Source organism: Panthera pardus, unplaced genomic scaffold (genome assembly GCF_024362965.1).
Source record: "Panthera pardus isolate Hobbes unplaced genomic scaffold, ASM2436296v1 HiC_scaffold_27, whole genome shotgun sequence".
Taxonomy (NCBI): domain Eukaryota; kingdom Metazoa; phylum Chordata; class Mammalia; order Carnivora; family Felidae; genus Panthera; species Panthera pardus.
Genome location: NW_026526843.1, coordinates 31,179,079 through 31,196,742, shown reverse-complemented (window position 1 = coordinate 31,196,742; position 17,664 = coordinate 31,179,079). Strand labels below are relative to the sequence as shown.

General features: G+C 40.5%; 1 protein-coding gene across 6 annotated transcripts in view; it reads right to left on the bottom strand.

Annotated features, from left to right (window-relative positions):
- Positions 1-17,664, bottom strand: part of KLHL13 (kelch like family member 13) — a 201,670-nt gene that overhangs the window by 111,496 nt on the left and 72,510 nt on the right. For 5 of the 6 annotated variants that reach the window (XM_053892129.1, XM_019421909.2, XM_053892131.1 and 2 more), the window contains one exon: positions 10,011-10,084. The exons of the other annotated variant lie outside the window; for it this stretch is intronic. In XM_053892129.1, the coding sequence (XP_053748104.1) occupies positions 10,011-10,063 (53 nt within the window). In that variant the 5' untranslated portion in view covers positions 10,064-10,084. Of the gene's footprint in view, positions 1-10,010; positions 10,085-17,664 lie in introns of those variants that run through there. 6 annotated transcript variants of the gene reach the window in all.

The following is a 17,664-nucleotide window of genomic DNA, read 5'->3' as shown; positions in this document are numbered from 1 at the left end:
GAACTATTAATACTATTTATTGGGACTTTGATCGTCGCTACCACTACCATAGAAATAAGGAACAGGAGGCGCCCGGGGGGCTCATTCGGTTCAGCGTCCAACTCTTCATTTCCGTTCAGATCGTGACTCAGGCCCTGATCTCACAGTCTGTGTGGAGCCCGCTTGGGGTTCTCTCTCCCTTCCTCTCTCTCTGCCCCTCCTCCACTCGCACTAGAAGCCACCTGCACTTCGTGGCTTTGTGGACCTCCCTCCATCTTCCAAGAGTGTGGCTCTAGCTTGTCTCCATCTTCGTATCTCCTTCTTCTGCCTCTGACTCCTCTTGTGCCCCTGTTAGACCCTTGTGATGACATTGGGCCCATCTCAACCCCATCATGCCTGCAAAGTCCTTTTTGCCATGCGCAGTTATCAGCCAGAGGGTCTGGGGATTAGGCTGTGGCCATCTTTGTGGGGCCACGATTCTGACGACCACAGGTAGTATTTGCCAGATTTCTTCACTGTAAAGGTATTATTTTTTTTTTCCGTTCCACACTCTTTTCCTCGAAAGTGAGTCAGGAAGTCCAAACTCAAGGCAGGAGGGAGATGAAGTTCTTTTTCTTCGATGGGGAAAATGCATACATATAAACCCACTTATACACACACATACACATATATAAAATTTGGAATTCTGTAAGGAAGATTTGTGTCTTCTCCCTCATTTATTTTTTTTCCAATTGCTCATTTCTATCAGTACTGACTCATGGGTAGAAGTCTGAGAAAGGGGTTGGATTAGCACCCAAGAGCACAGAGAGAGGGACAACAGTTAATCCAATCACTCAGCAAATTTTTATTGAGTAAGTAATATGTAAAGGTGATAAATAATAAACACAGAAAGAAGGAAAATGCAGAGATTTAAACTGAGGTGATGTCACACGAAACAGGTGGCTATTTCAGATTGGGTAGTCAAAGAGAATCTCTCAAAGGGAAGAACATTTAAGTGGGGATGTGAAAAGAAGAGCCAGCCACACAAAGACCACGGGGAAGGATGTTCCAGACAAAGGGAACAGCCAGTGCAAAAGCCATTCCGGGAATCTTTCTTCCTTTGAGAATAAACAAACAGAAAAACAGCTAGCACGGGGCCAATGAAAATGTATCGAAAAACGAGGAAAAGATTTGTCATCATAAACACTCAGGGAAAGAGCAGAACTCTGCAAATGCTTTCACATAGGAGCCAGAAAACAATGTCAAAAGCCTCTGACATATTCAAGAGAAGAAGAAAACATGGTCTCAATAAACCAGGAAGAGGAAGTCAAATACGATAACAAGATCACATGAGGAAAGTGTAAATTATATTGGCCAACTGCAAGGAAACTCAACCAGACTAACAACCAAAACGTACGTTGGAGGGAGTAAACAGATTTGACACAGTATAAAACAACTTCATGAAACAGACGGAAAAAAGATAAATATTAAAGTGAGGCGAGAAAAGATGATACTATATCAATATCCCCAAGGTGGGTGCAAATGTGAACTAAATAGTTCATATTAAGAAATCATTTGTCCCATGGAAGAGTTTATACTTTATAGCTATTGCGTCTCTAACAAGTTTTTATTGGCATGTGAAAATGCTCCTGAGACAACTAAAGAAATTAGCAGGATACAGACATGATATATACAGCATAGAAAACAATGAGTGCTTCCATTTACTGAGAACGTATGTACCATGTGCCAAGACCTATCTTCAAAACATTTTATTTTATCCTCAGAGAAACCCCACGCCGTGATACTATTTTATTTTATGGATGAGAAGACAGACCGAGAGAGGTTAAGAAACCTTCCCAAGTTCACACAGCTGCAAAGGAGCAGAGCTTGATCTTAACTTACATTGGGCCGACTTCAAAGCCTCTGCTCTTAACCACAACTCTGAAACCAGATCCCATTCAATAATTACAAACTCGGTTACATTTTTAAAAACACCAGGGCGCCTGGCTGGCTCAGTAGATTAAGTGTCTGACTCTTGGTTTCTGCTCAGGTCGTGATCTCACGGATCGTGGGTTCGAGCCCCACATCGGGCTCTGTGCTGACAGCACAGAGACTGCTTGGGATTCTCTCTCTCTTTCTGCCCTCTCCTCTCTCTCTCTCTCTCAAAAATAAATAAACATTAAAGAAAGAATAATGTTTAAAAATTTTTTAAAAATGAAAAAGCATCATAGGACTAGAGTAAAAATCCACCAAGGAGCTAACAGAGATTACCTTAAGTGATTATCTCCACTGTGTATATATAATTTTCTATTTTTAAGTGCTCTATAGTAAACACGTATTGCTTGTAGAGTCAAAACAAAATGGTGGAGAAGGGAATAAAGAACTTTTTAGGCTGGGACTCATGAAAAAAATTTAGACTTGAGATACAAATGTTAAGGTCTTCAGACCTTAACACATAGAGATTCAGGTCATGGCTGTAGATGAGCCTGCCCAGAAAGAATGTGTAGAATATGTACAGAATTAAAGAAGAGGAGTAAGGGAAGTAATTCCTCTCCCCGGGAAAAGAAATAGTTTCTATGGCTTGGAAAACTCCTCTAGATAGATTAGACACGCAACATCACTAATACATTCGTGTCCTTTGTATGAAGGCACACAACTCTTCAGCGAGAGGAACAAGTATGCTGTTAAACTGCACATGTGCCCATGGCAATATATTATGACATAATAATGGGTAACCAAAACCTATTGAATAGCTGAGCCAAAATAAAAGTCCATTAGATAAAATGTAACTGGCCTCAGAAATTCACACATTGTCCTCTCATCGTATAATCTTTATAGGCATCTTCCTAGCCTAAGATTTCAGTTTATTATAATCATAGCCTCACTTACTTCAGCAAAGGAAAAACTAGATCCTCATAAGTTTTCAATCCTTAAAAGGCACAGAAAAACATATCTTTCTGAAAGTTTATAAAGCCAAATTACGAAAACAGTAATAAAAGGGCTTATCTTCAAAGACTGGTCATCCTTGAATGTAATCAAACAGCTGTTTATTTATCACCTACTATGTGCTTAGGCTTAATGATATAATTCCAGACTTTTAAAACTAAAAGGAACGATGGTATCTTCCAATCCTTAAATTTTACAGAGGAGGACAGTGCTTGACAAATAGTAAAGGATCAATATTCTTAAATATCTAATGAACTGAATCAAACCCTGTGTTCCCTTGACATCATACACTATTAAGAAATAACTATAGGGGCGCCTGGGTGGCTCAGTCGGTTAAGCGTCCGACTTTGGCTCGGATCACGATCTCGCGGTCCGTGAGTTCGAGCCCCGCGTTGGGCTCTGTGCTGACAGCTCAGAGCCTGGAGCCCGTTTCGGATTCTGTGTCTCCCTCTCTCTCTGCCTCTCCCCTGTTCATGCTCTGTCTCTCTCTGTCTCAAAAATAAATAAACGTTAAAAAAAAAATTTTTTTTTAAAGAAATAACTATATATTATGTCGGTTAAAAAAAAAAAGTCTGAGCTTTTTCCTAGAATCTGTACTGAATTTCATGAGCCTATTTTACGATTTTAATGATTGTCACTTAATATTCAATTACTTAACTATAAGTAGGGCTTGACTGTGGGAAGCAAAACTACCCAATTTAACCAAATAAAATCATCAGCAACAAATAACTGTTGACAAACGTTGTACGTTCTCAAATATTTAATGCATGCCTATTATGCACAATATTCTGTATTATATATGATATAAACACACAGTAGATATAATTAGTCACTCGCTCAAAGGACGCCCTTAATGATGGTATAAGCAAAAACATGCTGAAATTACTTTAATGCAGTACCATATGTGATAAAATTCATTGCCCGGGTAAAACCGTTCAGAGGCAAAAGAGACCCCACTGATCTGCTTGGATCAATCGAGAAAGGCTTTAGGTAGGGCATGGAATTTGATCGGGGTCTTGAAGAACAGGTGAGATTTCAATAGTAAGAGACAGGAAAAGGCAATCTGGGTGACATTATCAGATGAGCAATTTTATGTCATTAAAAACATTTTTTTTAATGTTTATTTTTGAGACAGAGAGAGAGAGAGAGAGAGAGATTGCAAGACTAAAAGCATGAGCAGGGGAGGCGCAGAGAGAGAGGGAGACACAGACCCCGAAGCAGGCTCCAGGCTCTGAGCTGTCAGCGCAGGGCCCAATGAGGGGCTTGAACCCACGAACCGTGAGATCATGACCTGAGCCGAAGTCAGACACTTAACCGACTGAGCCACCTAGGGCCCATATTTCATTTTTTTAAAGTTTATTTATTTATTTTGAGAGAGAGAGAGCATGCGCTCATGTGCACGCGCACGAGTCGGGATGGGGCAGAGAGACAGAGGGAGAGACAGAATCCCAAGCAGGCTCCGCGCTGATGGCCATGGAGCCCGAGGCGGGGCTCGATCTCGAGAACCACGAGATCATGACCTGAACTGAAATTACGCCTAATTAACCGACTGAGCCACCCAGGCGCAATTAGCAAAGATCACTTTGACTAGAATGTGAAGAATCTAGTTGAACAGCAAACACTGTCAAATTTACCCTTCAATATTTCACAACTCCGTCTGCAAAGATGGAGTTCCCTCCTGACCTCACCTTTGTTTCAGATGCTCCTCGTGTCTTATACCGGCTACTACAATAGTCACCTGACCGGCAGGGAACCACGTGTTAGCGTTCACGGCTCTAGCACTAACACCTGGCCCGGTGAGTGGTACATGATACTTGTTAAAGGGATGGCAACCTTATTATGTAGAGTCCAGCACTCTGTTTCCTGTATTGCAAGTACCAGACAATTATTTTACACCGTGGTTGATTTATCACAGTACTTTCAGAAAACCGGAACACCGTCAGCCTTGCACATCGTTGCAGAGATCCTTATTAGGGCTAGGAACCCCATCAAAAACTACCACCAACACAACACCAAAGGGGTGACTCTTAGCGCCGTGTGCCCTCTCAGACATGACCGTAATGTGCTGTGAGGATGACGCTCAGATAGAAATGCCGTTCGCAGCGAAGTAAGCCACGTGTGGCCGATCTTTCCCAATACCTCATGAGTCACGGGACTGAAACTTCAGATAGGGTAAAACGTACGATGAACGGTACACTGCAAGACTAAAAGCATCTAAGACTCGTAAGAGGTTAATGTCCTTTTGTATTGGCGCCCCCACCCTTAATTCTTTTTCTTTCTACATGCTTTGTTAATTTTGCATAGCACTTTTCTGCAATATATATTTTTCTATCCGACCCTACCCCTACATTCACCAAAATATAAGCTCAATGAGAACAAAAGATTCATCACTTTTCATCATATTTCAGCACAAGAGAGTGTTTAGTACTTAGTGATCACAGAGCACGTGTTTGTTGAATTACACACAGAAGAAATTGTTAGATTTTTTTTTTGATTAGCAATTACTATATGCCAGACATTGTGTTAAGCAATGGGGATACATTTAATACATTCATTATCTTATTTGAATAATTACCTTACATTCCTGTTAAATTTATATAATTTGGGAAGAGTTCAGGTTTTTGTTTTGTTTTGCTTTGTTTTGTTTTCTTTTCTTTTAAGTAGGCTTCATGCCCAATTGTGGAGTTTGAATTCATGACCCTGAGATTAAGTAAGACCTAAGCTGAGATCGAGTCAGATGCTTAACTGACTGAGCCACCCAGGCGCCCCAAAAGGTACTGTTTCTTAATTTATTTTTAATTTTTTTTTAACGTTTATCTATTTTTGAGAAGAGAGAGACAGAGCATGAGTGGGGGAGGAGCAGAGAGAGAGGGAGACACAGAATCTGAAACAGGCTCCAGGCTCTGAGCTGTCAGCACAGAGCCCGACGCGGGGCTCGAACTCACGGACCGTGAGATCACAACCTGAGCCGAAGTCGGACGCTTAACCGACTGAGCCACCGAGGCGTCCCCAAAAGGTACTCGTTCTTCATTTTTACCTTATATCCCACTACTTTTTAGCACTCATTAGAGTTCTATCAACTAAGAAGTTGTTTTTAAGTCTTACTTTCGTAGGTACATAAGCCTATCTTCTAAAACTTGATCACTTTTTTTTCTTGGCTCTTCCTTTCCATTACCTATGCTACTTTACTGACATTGGCCAGAACTTATAAATATATATTAAGTAATGATGGTTGTAGGTATCTTTGTTTTGTTTCTGCCTATGGAACTACTCCCACATTTGACATTAAGTATGATGCTGTGCTGTTGGTTTTAGAGAGAGAATTCTTTTTCTTGTTAAGAGAGCAAGCTTCCATCACATTTTTTTAAATGTATTTTTTTAAGAGGCACCTGGGTGGCTCAGTGGGTTAAGCATCCATAGTTTCGAGTCAGGTCATGATCTCACAGTTTGTGAGTCTGAGCCCCGCGTCGGGCTCTGTGCTGACAGCTCAAGAGCCTGGAGCCTGCTTCGGATTCTGTGTCTCCCCCTCTCTCTGCTCCTCCCCTGCTCATTCTCTCTCACTCTCTCTCTCTCAAAATAAATAAACTTTTAAAAAAAATTAAAAAAATAAATGTTTTTTTTTTTGTAATCTCTATACCCAACATGGGACCCAAACTCACAACCCCAAGAGTCGCATGCTCTACCGACTAAGCCAGCCAGGCGTCCCTCACATTTTTATTCTTGAAACGGGTGCTGAATTTTTTCAAACACCTTCACCATTTTTTCTTTTAAGGAGATCTATCAACAGGATGCATCATATGACTTTCATAGTACTAAACAATTAACACTCTGGGATGAAACATTCTCAGTCACAGAGGGTTAATTTTTTGCATACATTCCTAAATGTGTTTGGGTTATATTTTATTTCGAATCCATAATTGATCTATAATTTGTGTACACAAACAAGCAACCTTTTTCTCAGATTTTGATACCTGAATTCTGCAGCATCATAAAATGAATGGGGCAGTTTTCCATCATTTTCTATGCTCTGAATCATTTTATTAAGTATCAGAATTATCGGTTTCTTTCAAAGAAGTCTTATTTATAATAAGAAAGATTAGAACAGCAGGAAATCAAAAGTCGCTGTGTTATAAACTAGGCGGTCACACAACTAGTTCCTAATGCCTTGTCAAGTATGGCTCAGGTTCCAATTCAGTTACCTCGTCATGTACAAAGGTATTAACTTAGAATTAAAACTACAAAAAGATTCAGGGTGCCTGGGTGGCTCAGTCGGTTAAGCGGTTGACTTCGGCTCAGGTCATGATCTCAAGGTTTGTGGCTTTGAGACCCGCGTCGGGCTCTGTGCTGACAGCTCAGAGCCCGGAGCCTGCTTCGGATTCTGTGTCTCCGTCTCTCTCTGCCCCTCCCTTGCTTGTGCTCTGTCTCTCTGTCTCTTAAAAATAAATAAACGTTAAAAAAAATTTTTTTTTAATGAAAAAAAAAACTACAGAGACTTTTCTTTTATAAAGTGTTCTTATTAACTATTCAGATTCTTTGGTTTCTGGTCAAGAATGAACTTATAATGTGAGGGCTAAAACCATAACATTTCAGGAAGAAAGCCTCAAATTTGGGAGGGCAAGGGTTTCCTGGCTAAGATGCAAAAAGCATGAGTATAAAAGAAAAAAAGGATCAATTGAACTTCATCGAAATAAAAAAAAATTCTGCTCATCAAAAGCCACAAAAATGGGACAGCAAGCCACAGACTGGAAGAAAATATTTATGATGCAATATATCTAAATATTCAGAATAAACTTAAAAACTCCTCAAATGCAAAAAGAAAACAAGCCAAATTTTAAAATGGGCAAAGGATTCGAACAGATACTTCTAAAAGATAGACAAATAGCTAATACACATATGAAAATATACTCGCATCATTACACATGAGGAAAATGCAAAGTGAAATCCATAATGAGAAGCCACTACATACTCAAGAGAATGGCTAAAATTAAAAAGGGTACCTAGGCGTGCCTGGTGGCTCAGTCAGTAGAGCATGCGACTCTTGATCTCAGGATCGTGAGTTCAAGCCCCATGTTAGGTGTGGAGCCTAGTTAAAAGAAAATAAAAAACAATGGGGCGCCTGGGTGGCTCAGTCGGTTAAGCGTCCGACTTCGGCTCAGTTCATGATCTCGCGGTCTGTGAGTTCGAGCCCCGCGTCGGACTCTGTGCTGACAGCTCAGAGCCTGGAGCCTGCTTCAGATTCTGGGTCTCCCTCCCTCTCGGCCGCTTCCCCACTCTCACTTTATCTCACTATGTCTCTCAAAAATAAATAAATGTAATAAAAAAATTAAAAAATAAAGACCGTCTTTAAAAAGAAAGAAAGAAAGAAAGAAAAGAAAATGGATAAACAAATTGTGGTATAGTTAAAAAAAAAAAAAAAAGGAATGCCACACAGCAGTAAAATAGAAATAACTACTGATACCTGCAGGGATCACGATAAATTTCAAAAACATTATTTCAAAATTTCAAAAAAACTAAAGAAGCCATACACTAAAGAATTCAACAGTGTGTCTCACTCCATTTACATGAAGTTCAAGGACAAGCAACGCTACCACATTAGTCAGCATAATCGTTCTCTTCAGAAGGAGTGGAGGCGACAGAAAGACTAGAAAGGGGAACAAGGTAATTCTCTGGCGGGGTGGAATTGTTTTATATCTTGCTCTGAGCTGTGGTAACCTGGATGTGTGCATGCGTAAAAAACGATCGAGATGTGTATTTACGTGCTTGCATATTTTACTGCATTTAATTATAGCTCCATAAAAAGTAATGGAAACAAATTCAAGTATGCTATAACTACCTCCGTTATGGACTTGACCTTTGGAAGTCAGCCCTTCCACTATTTCCTCTTCCAAATGTGTGTTATAGACCCTCCTACTCAGCGGTGCTTGGACCCCACAGACTCAATGCACTGTTAGGAATTCACCCCCTCCCCCCGGTTATTCTTTTCTTCTCTCTTTTCCCTCAACATGGCCACACATTATTCCTGCTATGACTTACTTGCTTTCTGTGTCTCTGAAGAAGTCTACCTTACGGCACCTTGCCCACACGACAGTACACATTTCAATCAACAGGCACCCTTCATATATTATTTCCCTAACAGGATTATTATGTAAAATCCCTAGTATTGTATCTGTCGAATAACTGACTTTATATACGTCCCCTTCTTACTTCGAACTTTTCTGTCTTTTCATGTTCTTCTAAGATGCACCTATTTTAAAGCATATCAGAATTCAGAAACACAATATTATATTTCCAAATAGTTAAAATCCCACATTCACGTTTCAAGAATAGCACCAACATACCACGCATTATTTGCCAAGCTCTCTCTCTCTCTACATACCCCATAGACACCCATGTAATCCTTAAAACAACCAATATTATTATCCCCAATTCATAGATGAGAAAGTTAAGGTACTTGTGCAATTAAGAAATTTGCACAAGTCTAGACGACTAATAAGCGTTTGAGCCATGATGTACACAACTCCAGCATATTACTTCCAACGATTCACCCAAACCATACAATTCAACTATTGGGAACAAGGGATACTCTTTCACACCTACAAAGCAAAGGCTACGTTTCTTTAAACCATGACTTTAAAATCACAAGTTGTCAGAGAAAGTTCTGAGTTTCTCATTACAACCTGAAAAAAGCTTTAACTGGATTTTTGAATAACAGAAATGTACAATCACAGGGCAGTGCTATTTTAAAAACTACTTGGTTGAGACATCTAATGTCAAGCAATGGATACCCGTATGTATTCACTGATATGCTTAGAACAAAAACTTCAAGTCAATGGCTCCATTTACTGAATGTCAGGGGGTCACAACTCACACTAATTATGATTTCCAATTTTATTCTCTATTTTTTTGTCAGCTCAGAACCCATGGTCATTGACATGTTCTTCATTCCATCTCTCATTCCTTTGTTCATTCTTTTGTTCACTCACGCAGCAAATAGTGTCTATTAATCCAGGCATTCAACACATATTCATTAAGTACCAACTTCAGGTATAAACACAGGCAGAAGAGACATTATATAACTTATAAGCAAATTGCTTCCATAAATATACCGGTTACGGAGTATTGCAGCAACTGATTCCCCTCTATGAAGATGATCCATCATCTCTAAAACTGGGATAATGACCTGTTCAGGAGGAAAAGAAGTCAATATTTACTATAAAAATCCATACTAAAATTTTCAAATTATTCTATCTATGTAATACGTGACACATTTTGTGACCGAAAGACAAAAATGGACGTCCATGTTCCTGACGTCCATATTCTAGCTTATGAAAATTAAGAAAATGAAGAGCGTTAAAGGAATTGAATCTGCAATTGTTAAATTATCTTCAAAATTCCAGAGTGGCTCATTAGACAGTATCGACTACATTTCTGGTGAAATCATTAGAATAACAACCAGGTACACAGGAAGTTCGATTAACCCTAAGGAGACCTGAGATCCTGCATGAAGTTGGGGGAGACCAGAGAAGTTAGAGGTGAAGAGTGGAGGCCAACATTTGCCAAGGAGATACACAGCCCTACATCCCACGTTACCAGGAGCACACGAAGTCTCAAAAGCCCGTAAGCAGGGCCCACAATTTTAGAAGTGGTTGGTCAGAATTAAAGCTAGAAAGGTATAATAAGATTTTGAAAGCTTCAAAATACAGAATAGGTAACAGGGGGGTTGTTTTCTTGATCTGGACTGAATTTTTATTTCGGTGGTAGTTTTTTAATGGAAAAAGAGCAGGTGGGGTTATAGCAAACTAAGTCTAATATACTGTTTCTAGTAAATGTGAATGCTTTGCATGGGAGATGTAGAGTATATTTCACGTGCTCTATTGATTTCAAATATATTGGGAAGCAGGAATGTATATTTTAGTTAAAGGTTTCTTGTTGATAAAATCAATTTACTGCACTGGGGAGATAAAAATGTAGACCATGCAATTTAGTTTGTTTATATAATTGTTTGTAATGAAGCTATGTAAAGACCTAAAATAATTAAGCTAGAGAAAAAGGTTCTCTTCATTGTTTCCTGCCTTCTATTTCTTGGGTCTTCATAATTCTAAAAAAAAAAAAAATCAAATGGCAATATAGCATTTATATTTATTTACACAATCATATTTTCTGTTATTACAAGAAACTGAGTAGCCTCAATGAAAAAAAGTTTTAAGCATCTCAAAACCAACTGACCTTTGACTTACCTTTTCCAAAAATGTTGAAGCGGTGAGAGAATTTTGAGGTGTTGAGAAACTTTTTTACGTTTTAGTTTAGAAAGAGACCGTGCAAGCAGGGGAAGAGGGGCAGAGGGAGAGAGAGAGGGGGGATTTCAAGCAGGTTTCACGCCCTGCACGGAGTCCAACGTGGGGCTCAATCCCACGACCCTGGGATCACGCATGGCCTGAGCGGAAACCAAGAGTCAGACGCTCGACTGCCTGAGCTACCCAGGCGCCCCAGAGCTGTTGAGAAATTTTAATTGTTTTTTTTTTAGGCTCTACAACTGTTGTTTTAGAAGGTGTGCCAAGAGGTAAACAGCCACAGCTAGATTGTTCTTAGGAATCTGGCAATGTGAAAATAAATAACTCATGTCCCTTTTCATCAACTACATCTAGAGTGGAACATATAGGTCCCCAGAATGAGGTATTAGAACTTTCACTCGATCCCACGGTTTCAATGAATCCACCGGCTGCACTATATCTCAGAGTCTGGGGCTTTCCCATCCAAAGCCTCCAGATAATAAACCTCTGGTTTCCCAAGGCACAGAGTAGTGGATGTCGTCGGGACATGGAACTCCACCCACTTACTATAAAGACTTTCAAAGAACAGCCCACATTTTCAATCTCAAGATTTATTCCTGCCTTCTGCAGACCAGATGCCTCTGAGTCTGGAAACATGAGGAGTTCTATGGGAAGAATATGTTGGTTTCTCCCAAAAGTTCGTGTCGGAAGAGATTCTGAAGTTGTAACTTCCTCTGACCAGGTAAAAGATTAGTTTAAACTACACAATTGGCAATGTTTCCACTCCTGTTCTTTGTCCTTTTGAATTTTTCCATTTCTTCAGTCTCGCGTTAGTGAACTTAGGAAGGGAGAGGAAGTAAACAATGTAAACAGTGATCCATTTATGCAAGATTTAACTAACACTAGCTGTTTTCAATCAAGGAATCTGTATGACCAAATATATATATTAGAAAATTAACACTGCTGGGGTGCCTGGGCGGTTCAGTCAGTCAAGCATCTCACTCTTGATTTCGGCTCAGGTCATGATCTCACGATCGTGAGATCGAGCCCTGCACTGGGCTCTGTGCTGAGTATGGAGCCTGCCTGGGATTCTCTCTCTCCCTCTCTCTTTTCCCCTCCCCCTATTTGTGCTCTCTCTCTCAAAAGAAATAAATAAACATTAAAAGAAAAGTTAACACTACTTGCAATGTGGGGGTAGATCAGAGAGAGAGAGAGAAACTACAAGTTTCCAGAGACTAGTTCAGAAACTACTAGACCAGTTCAGAAACCACTCCCATAGTCAAAGCATGAATTAAGAGCACAGAGAAGAGCTATGGGGATCACCAGGGAAAACCAGGACTCGGGACTCACAGATATTAAAGGGATAAGGTGACAGCAAAGACAAAATCTATTTAAGTAACTGGGGAAATGGTAATGACATCAAGCGAGGCAGGGTAGAGCAAAAAAGGAAAAATACCGCAAGGAAGGAGAACAATGGTTTGGTGTAGACACATCGAAGTACTCTAGGGCACACCAGATAGCACCAAACAGACAACTGAAGACAGAAAGCGTCTAAACCTTGATTTAGATCGGAAGTAGAAATGAAAATACAAGGATATGCAGCCAGTTAAGAGCTGGAGTAATGAAATTGGGAAATATTCCTCAGAAGCGCCTTCGCCATGAGAAAGGGTAATCCCCCAAACACTGTTGTGCAAGGAACCACGGAAGATAAGCTGGCAGAGAGAGAGAGAAAATAGGTAGGAGGGAAACTAAGAGAAATGTGCGATTAAAGCTAAGGAAGGAGGCGGGTTCCGAAGAATAGTGGCTGGAGGGGATTCGACGGTTTCAAGTTCTGCCCAGAACGAGTGAGCTACCAGCTAACTGATTCGACAGCTATAAAGTCAGTGATTACCTTTTTTTTCAAGAGTAGTTTGAACACAGGTGGGGAGAACCACACTGCAGTGGTTTGAAAAATACGACAAACATGAACAGGGGCACCTGGTTGGCTCAGTCAGAAGAGCATGTGACCCTTGATCTAAGGGGTCGTGAGCTCGAGTCCACATTGGGTGTAGAGATTACTAAAAAACAATAATAATAACGAACTTAAAAAAAAAAACCAACACAAAATAAATTCTTTCAAGAACTCGCAAGGAACTCAAATTCGTCCAGGAATTACTCGATGGTAATGACAGCCGTCGAGCAAGCAAGGCGAAAGAAAGGATGAAATAAGCAGGGAACAATCGGGGAGCCATTTAGAAAAATAACTAAGTTTATCCTACTGCACATCACATTAGGGCATCCTAAATAAATGCCAGATAGATCAAAGGGATAAAATGAAACTCTGAAACAGTACCAAAGAGAATCCAAGTGAAATTACTTATAATCACGCAGTAGAGAAGGTAAGCAGGACCCCAAGTCGAGGAACCATAAAAGAAAAAAAGCCGTTAAGTGTAATTATACAAAAAAATTAGAACTCTGTGCTTTAAAAAATATCACAAGGCCAAATGGCATTTGATGAACTAGGAAAGACACATTCACCACGCACACATGAGAGACAACAAAGGGCTAATGATTTTAGCTTACACACACACACACACACACACACACACAATCAATAAAAACAGTAAGACATTATAGTCATATAAATACAGTGTGCACGTAAAAAATGCAATTAAAAACATACAATTTGAAGCGAGGCATTGGTTCCCCTATGAAATTCACACACACACACATGTACAAAGTCTGTTTATGTCCATTATTGGTGAGAGGGAATAGAAGTTTGGGAGGAATGTTCACTTGCCATTCTATACTTTTCTGTTCAACTTGTTTCGAAATAGAAAAATAAAGAGGAGCCAGCAAAAGAAATAAGGAGGTGTGGCCACGAGGTAGAGGAAAGGAAGGTGTGGTAACCTAGACGGTTAAATCAAGTGTAATATAAAGAAAGAAGTGATCGAGTGTGTCAGATACTGCTGAGAGGTGAAGTGAGGAACTGAGAAATTACAACACGATTTGGTAACATGGAGGTCACCGGACACCTTGATAAGAGTGGTTTACGTGGAACGGTGGAGAAAATGGCTGATTAGCATGGGTTCAAGAGAGAATGAAAGAGAGGAAACGAGTACATGAAACTCTTGCAGACTTGCACTTTAATAAGGAGCAAAAAAAAATAGGTGGTAGTTGCAGGGGCGATATAGGGTGGAGGTAGATGTTTTGTTCTGTTTTACTCATTTATTCACTCATTCATTCATTTTTAAGTAGGCTTCGTGCCCAGTGTGGAGCCAACGTGGGGCTTGACCTCACAGCCTTGAGATCAAGACCTGAGGTGAGATCAAGAGTTGGATGCTTAATCAACTGAACCGCCGAGGAGCTCCTGTTTTATTTTGTTTTGCTAATGGGGGATACTAGGGCAGGTAAAACCGAAAAGCATGCCATTACACAAAAATGTAAACTGAAGAAGTACAATATTATGTTATAAATTTCAAAAGCATGTAAGACAATACGTGTGTGGATTCATATATGGATATACACATACACACATATGAATACAGAAAAAGCATTAAAATATTCATGGGGATGATAATCCCCCAATTTGGGATAGTGTTACCTCAGGAGAGAAAAGGGGAGAAATGCAATTGAGGAGGGACAGACTATCTAGTTGTGTTCAAGGGACAAGGTAGCCCTGTTCCTCGGCTATTTTAACTCCTCCCCGAGGAGAGAGAGGCTAAAAGCTTCACCTGTATTTAACACTTTCATAGGTATCTGAAAAAAAAGATGGCAAAATGTTAAGCTATCACAGCTAAGTGGTGGGCATATGAGGGCTCGTTATACTGGTCTCTGTACTTTTCTGTATGTTTGAAATATTTTCATAAAAGGAAACAAAACAGCGTAGTACATGAAAGCGGGGACCATGTGGATGAGCAGACAAGATATGACATATAAAGGCCCGCAGATATAGATGGACAGAATGCTTCCAAAGATTAAGGAAAAAGACAGGACGACAACAGACGCAGACATGCATTATAATGAAAAAGACACACGTCTCCACAGTCATGACATTCTCACGAATACAAGGAAAACTGATCATGACGCAGAGCACACACCTGACAAAGACATAATTGTGGTTTTGCCCTTAGAATGTTCTACTTAGTGCACCAGAAATGAAACAGATAAGACTGTTTTGGATTGTTGCAATAACTTGCATCAGTTCAACCAATTTTACTCTGAAGCGTTTAAGTGATTCACAAGGCTAATATTTCACACAAACCTATCATATGTTTAGATGATATTTCAAACAGAGATCTCCAGTTTTGGACTTAGCATTTAATTAAAATCCACTGTCTCACTCTTTCCCACTCTGCCCAAGAGCCAATAGCTTTAAAAATAATGAGATTTGAGGGGCACCTGGATGGCTCAGTCGGTTGAGCATCCAGCTTCAGCTCAGGTCATGATCTAACGGTTCGTGAGTTCGAGCCCCGCATCGGGCTCTGTGCTGACAGCTTGGAGCCTGGAGCCTGCTTCGGATTCTGTGCCCTCTCTGTACCCCTTCCCCACTCATGCTCTGTCTCTCAAAGATGAATAAACATTAAACAAAAAATTTTTTAATTAAAAAAATAAAAATAAAAAAATAATGAGATTTGAGAAATGTCTAACCAATCTTACACCATGAAAGGTAAACACTGCTGATGAATTAACCTTATGTTACAGAAAACAAACCCAGAGTGTCTAGGATCATCTGCCTTCGAATAAAATTTTGTTAAGCACACTGATAAGAAAAGCGGACAGAAAAGATCAGTGAAAAGTGTAATACACTACAAAATTGAAAAAGGGCACCGTGTAGAAAAACTATGCATAATGGTACTTCTCTCAATCAAGCAGTACAAATTCAAAATCACCTTGAAATTGCAAAGAGTGGCGTTTAAGAAATAGAATTGTATTCTCTGGGACAAGTTTTAAAAATGTCACAGTGTGTTAGACTATCAAATCTTTCAGCTTTCACAGAGGAAAGACACCACACTCGCCTCCCACCCATGGCACTGAAGACGCCCTCCTACCCTAAAGACGTCAGTCCTAGATGTTGAGCTGGGTGGTGATTTTTCCCCCCTTGAGTAAATCTAGAACTGGAGCGGATTGTGTAGGATGCTCCCACATATGCACCCATAAGAACATCTGCAACACTAAAAATAATAAAGGTTGTGCCGTCTTAAAGGTTGCAGCTGTACTGGATTTCAGAACATTTATGCGAGTGATCAGCTTGCCTGCTTTCCTCCTTATCAGCATTTTTGTGCTGTAACGAGGGGGTCCAGAGAGGTAGAACAGCTAGTTGTTGGCCTAAACTCCTACCAAGAAGACTCGATCCCTCATGTCCCAGAAGTTTCTCCCTTTCCCCTGGCCGCATGCCAGGATGCACTGTCCTTGACAGTTTCAGTTTTCTTCCAAAAGTCACTGAGGCGATCTGCCCACGGACCACCATGTGGTCATTACCATTACAGCTTACAGCATGCAGTTCCACTGCCTCTTACAACAGTACCACTCTTCCCCACCCCCTTTTTTTTAACGTCTGTTTATTATTTTTGAGAGACAGAGACAGAGCATGTGCGGGAGAGGGGCAGAGAGAGGGGGAGACACAGACACTGAAGTAGCTCCAGGCTCTGAGCTGTCAGCACAGAGCTGGACACGGGGCTCGATCCCATGAACCGTGAGATCATGACCTGAGCTGAAGTCAGATGCTCAACCGATGGAACCACCCAGGCGCCCCTCTATCTGGTTTTTCTAATAGTGGTTGCCCTCTTGTAACAAGGGCTAAACTTTCTCTAATGGATGTTTAAAGGTCAACTGCCAAGCTTTAGCTGTCTTCGTCTCCTTCAATGTTACAGTGTTATAACTCTTATCTACCGGAGTGACACTGTCATGTTTCATATTGAATCATACCTCTCTCTGCTACCCACCAAAATCCTTACCCTAAATTATACACTCAGTCTCCCTCAATCTCCCTGTCACTAAGGTTTCGTTTCCCCCATTCATCTGGTCAGGGAAAAGTGCATTTCTCACCATTCCTGTCTACAGTCTTACTTTTGGAAGTTAGCAATCTGTCTCAGCCTCTTCAGTCAAAGTCCATTCTACATAATTCATTAAGCACTGTTACACAAACATCCTGCAAGAAAAAAAAGAAATGAGAAAAGAAAATATGGTCAAGGGGCACCTGGGTGGCTCAGTCGGTTAAGCGTCTGACTTCGGCTCAGGTCATGATCTCGCGGTTCTTGAGTTCGAGCCCCGCGTCGGGCTCTGTGCTGACAGCTCGGAGCCTGGAGCCTGCTTCGGATTCTGTGTCTCCGTCTCTCTCTACCCCTTCCCTGTTCACTCAGGCTCGCTCTCTCTCTCTCTCTCTCTCTCTCTCTCAAAAATAAACATTTAAAAATTAAAAACCAAAAAAAAAGAAAATATGGGCAAGAAAAAATAAAAATCATTATTTACATCAGTGGTCCACAAACTTTGAGTATGTAGCAGAATCCTC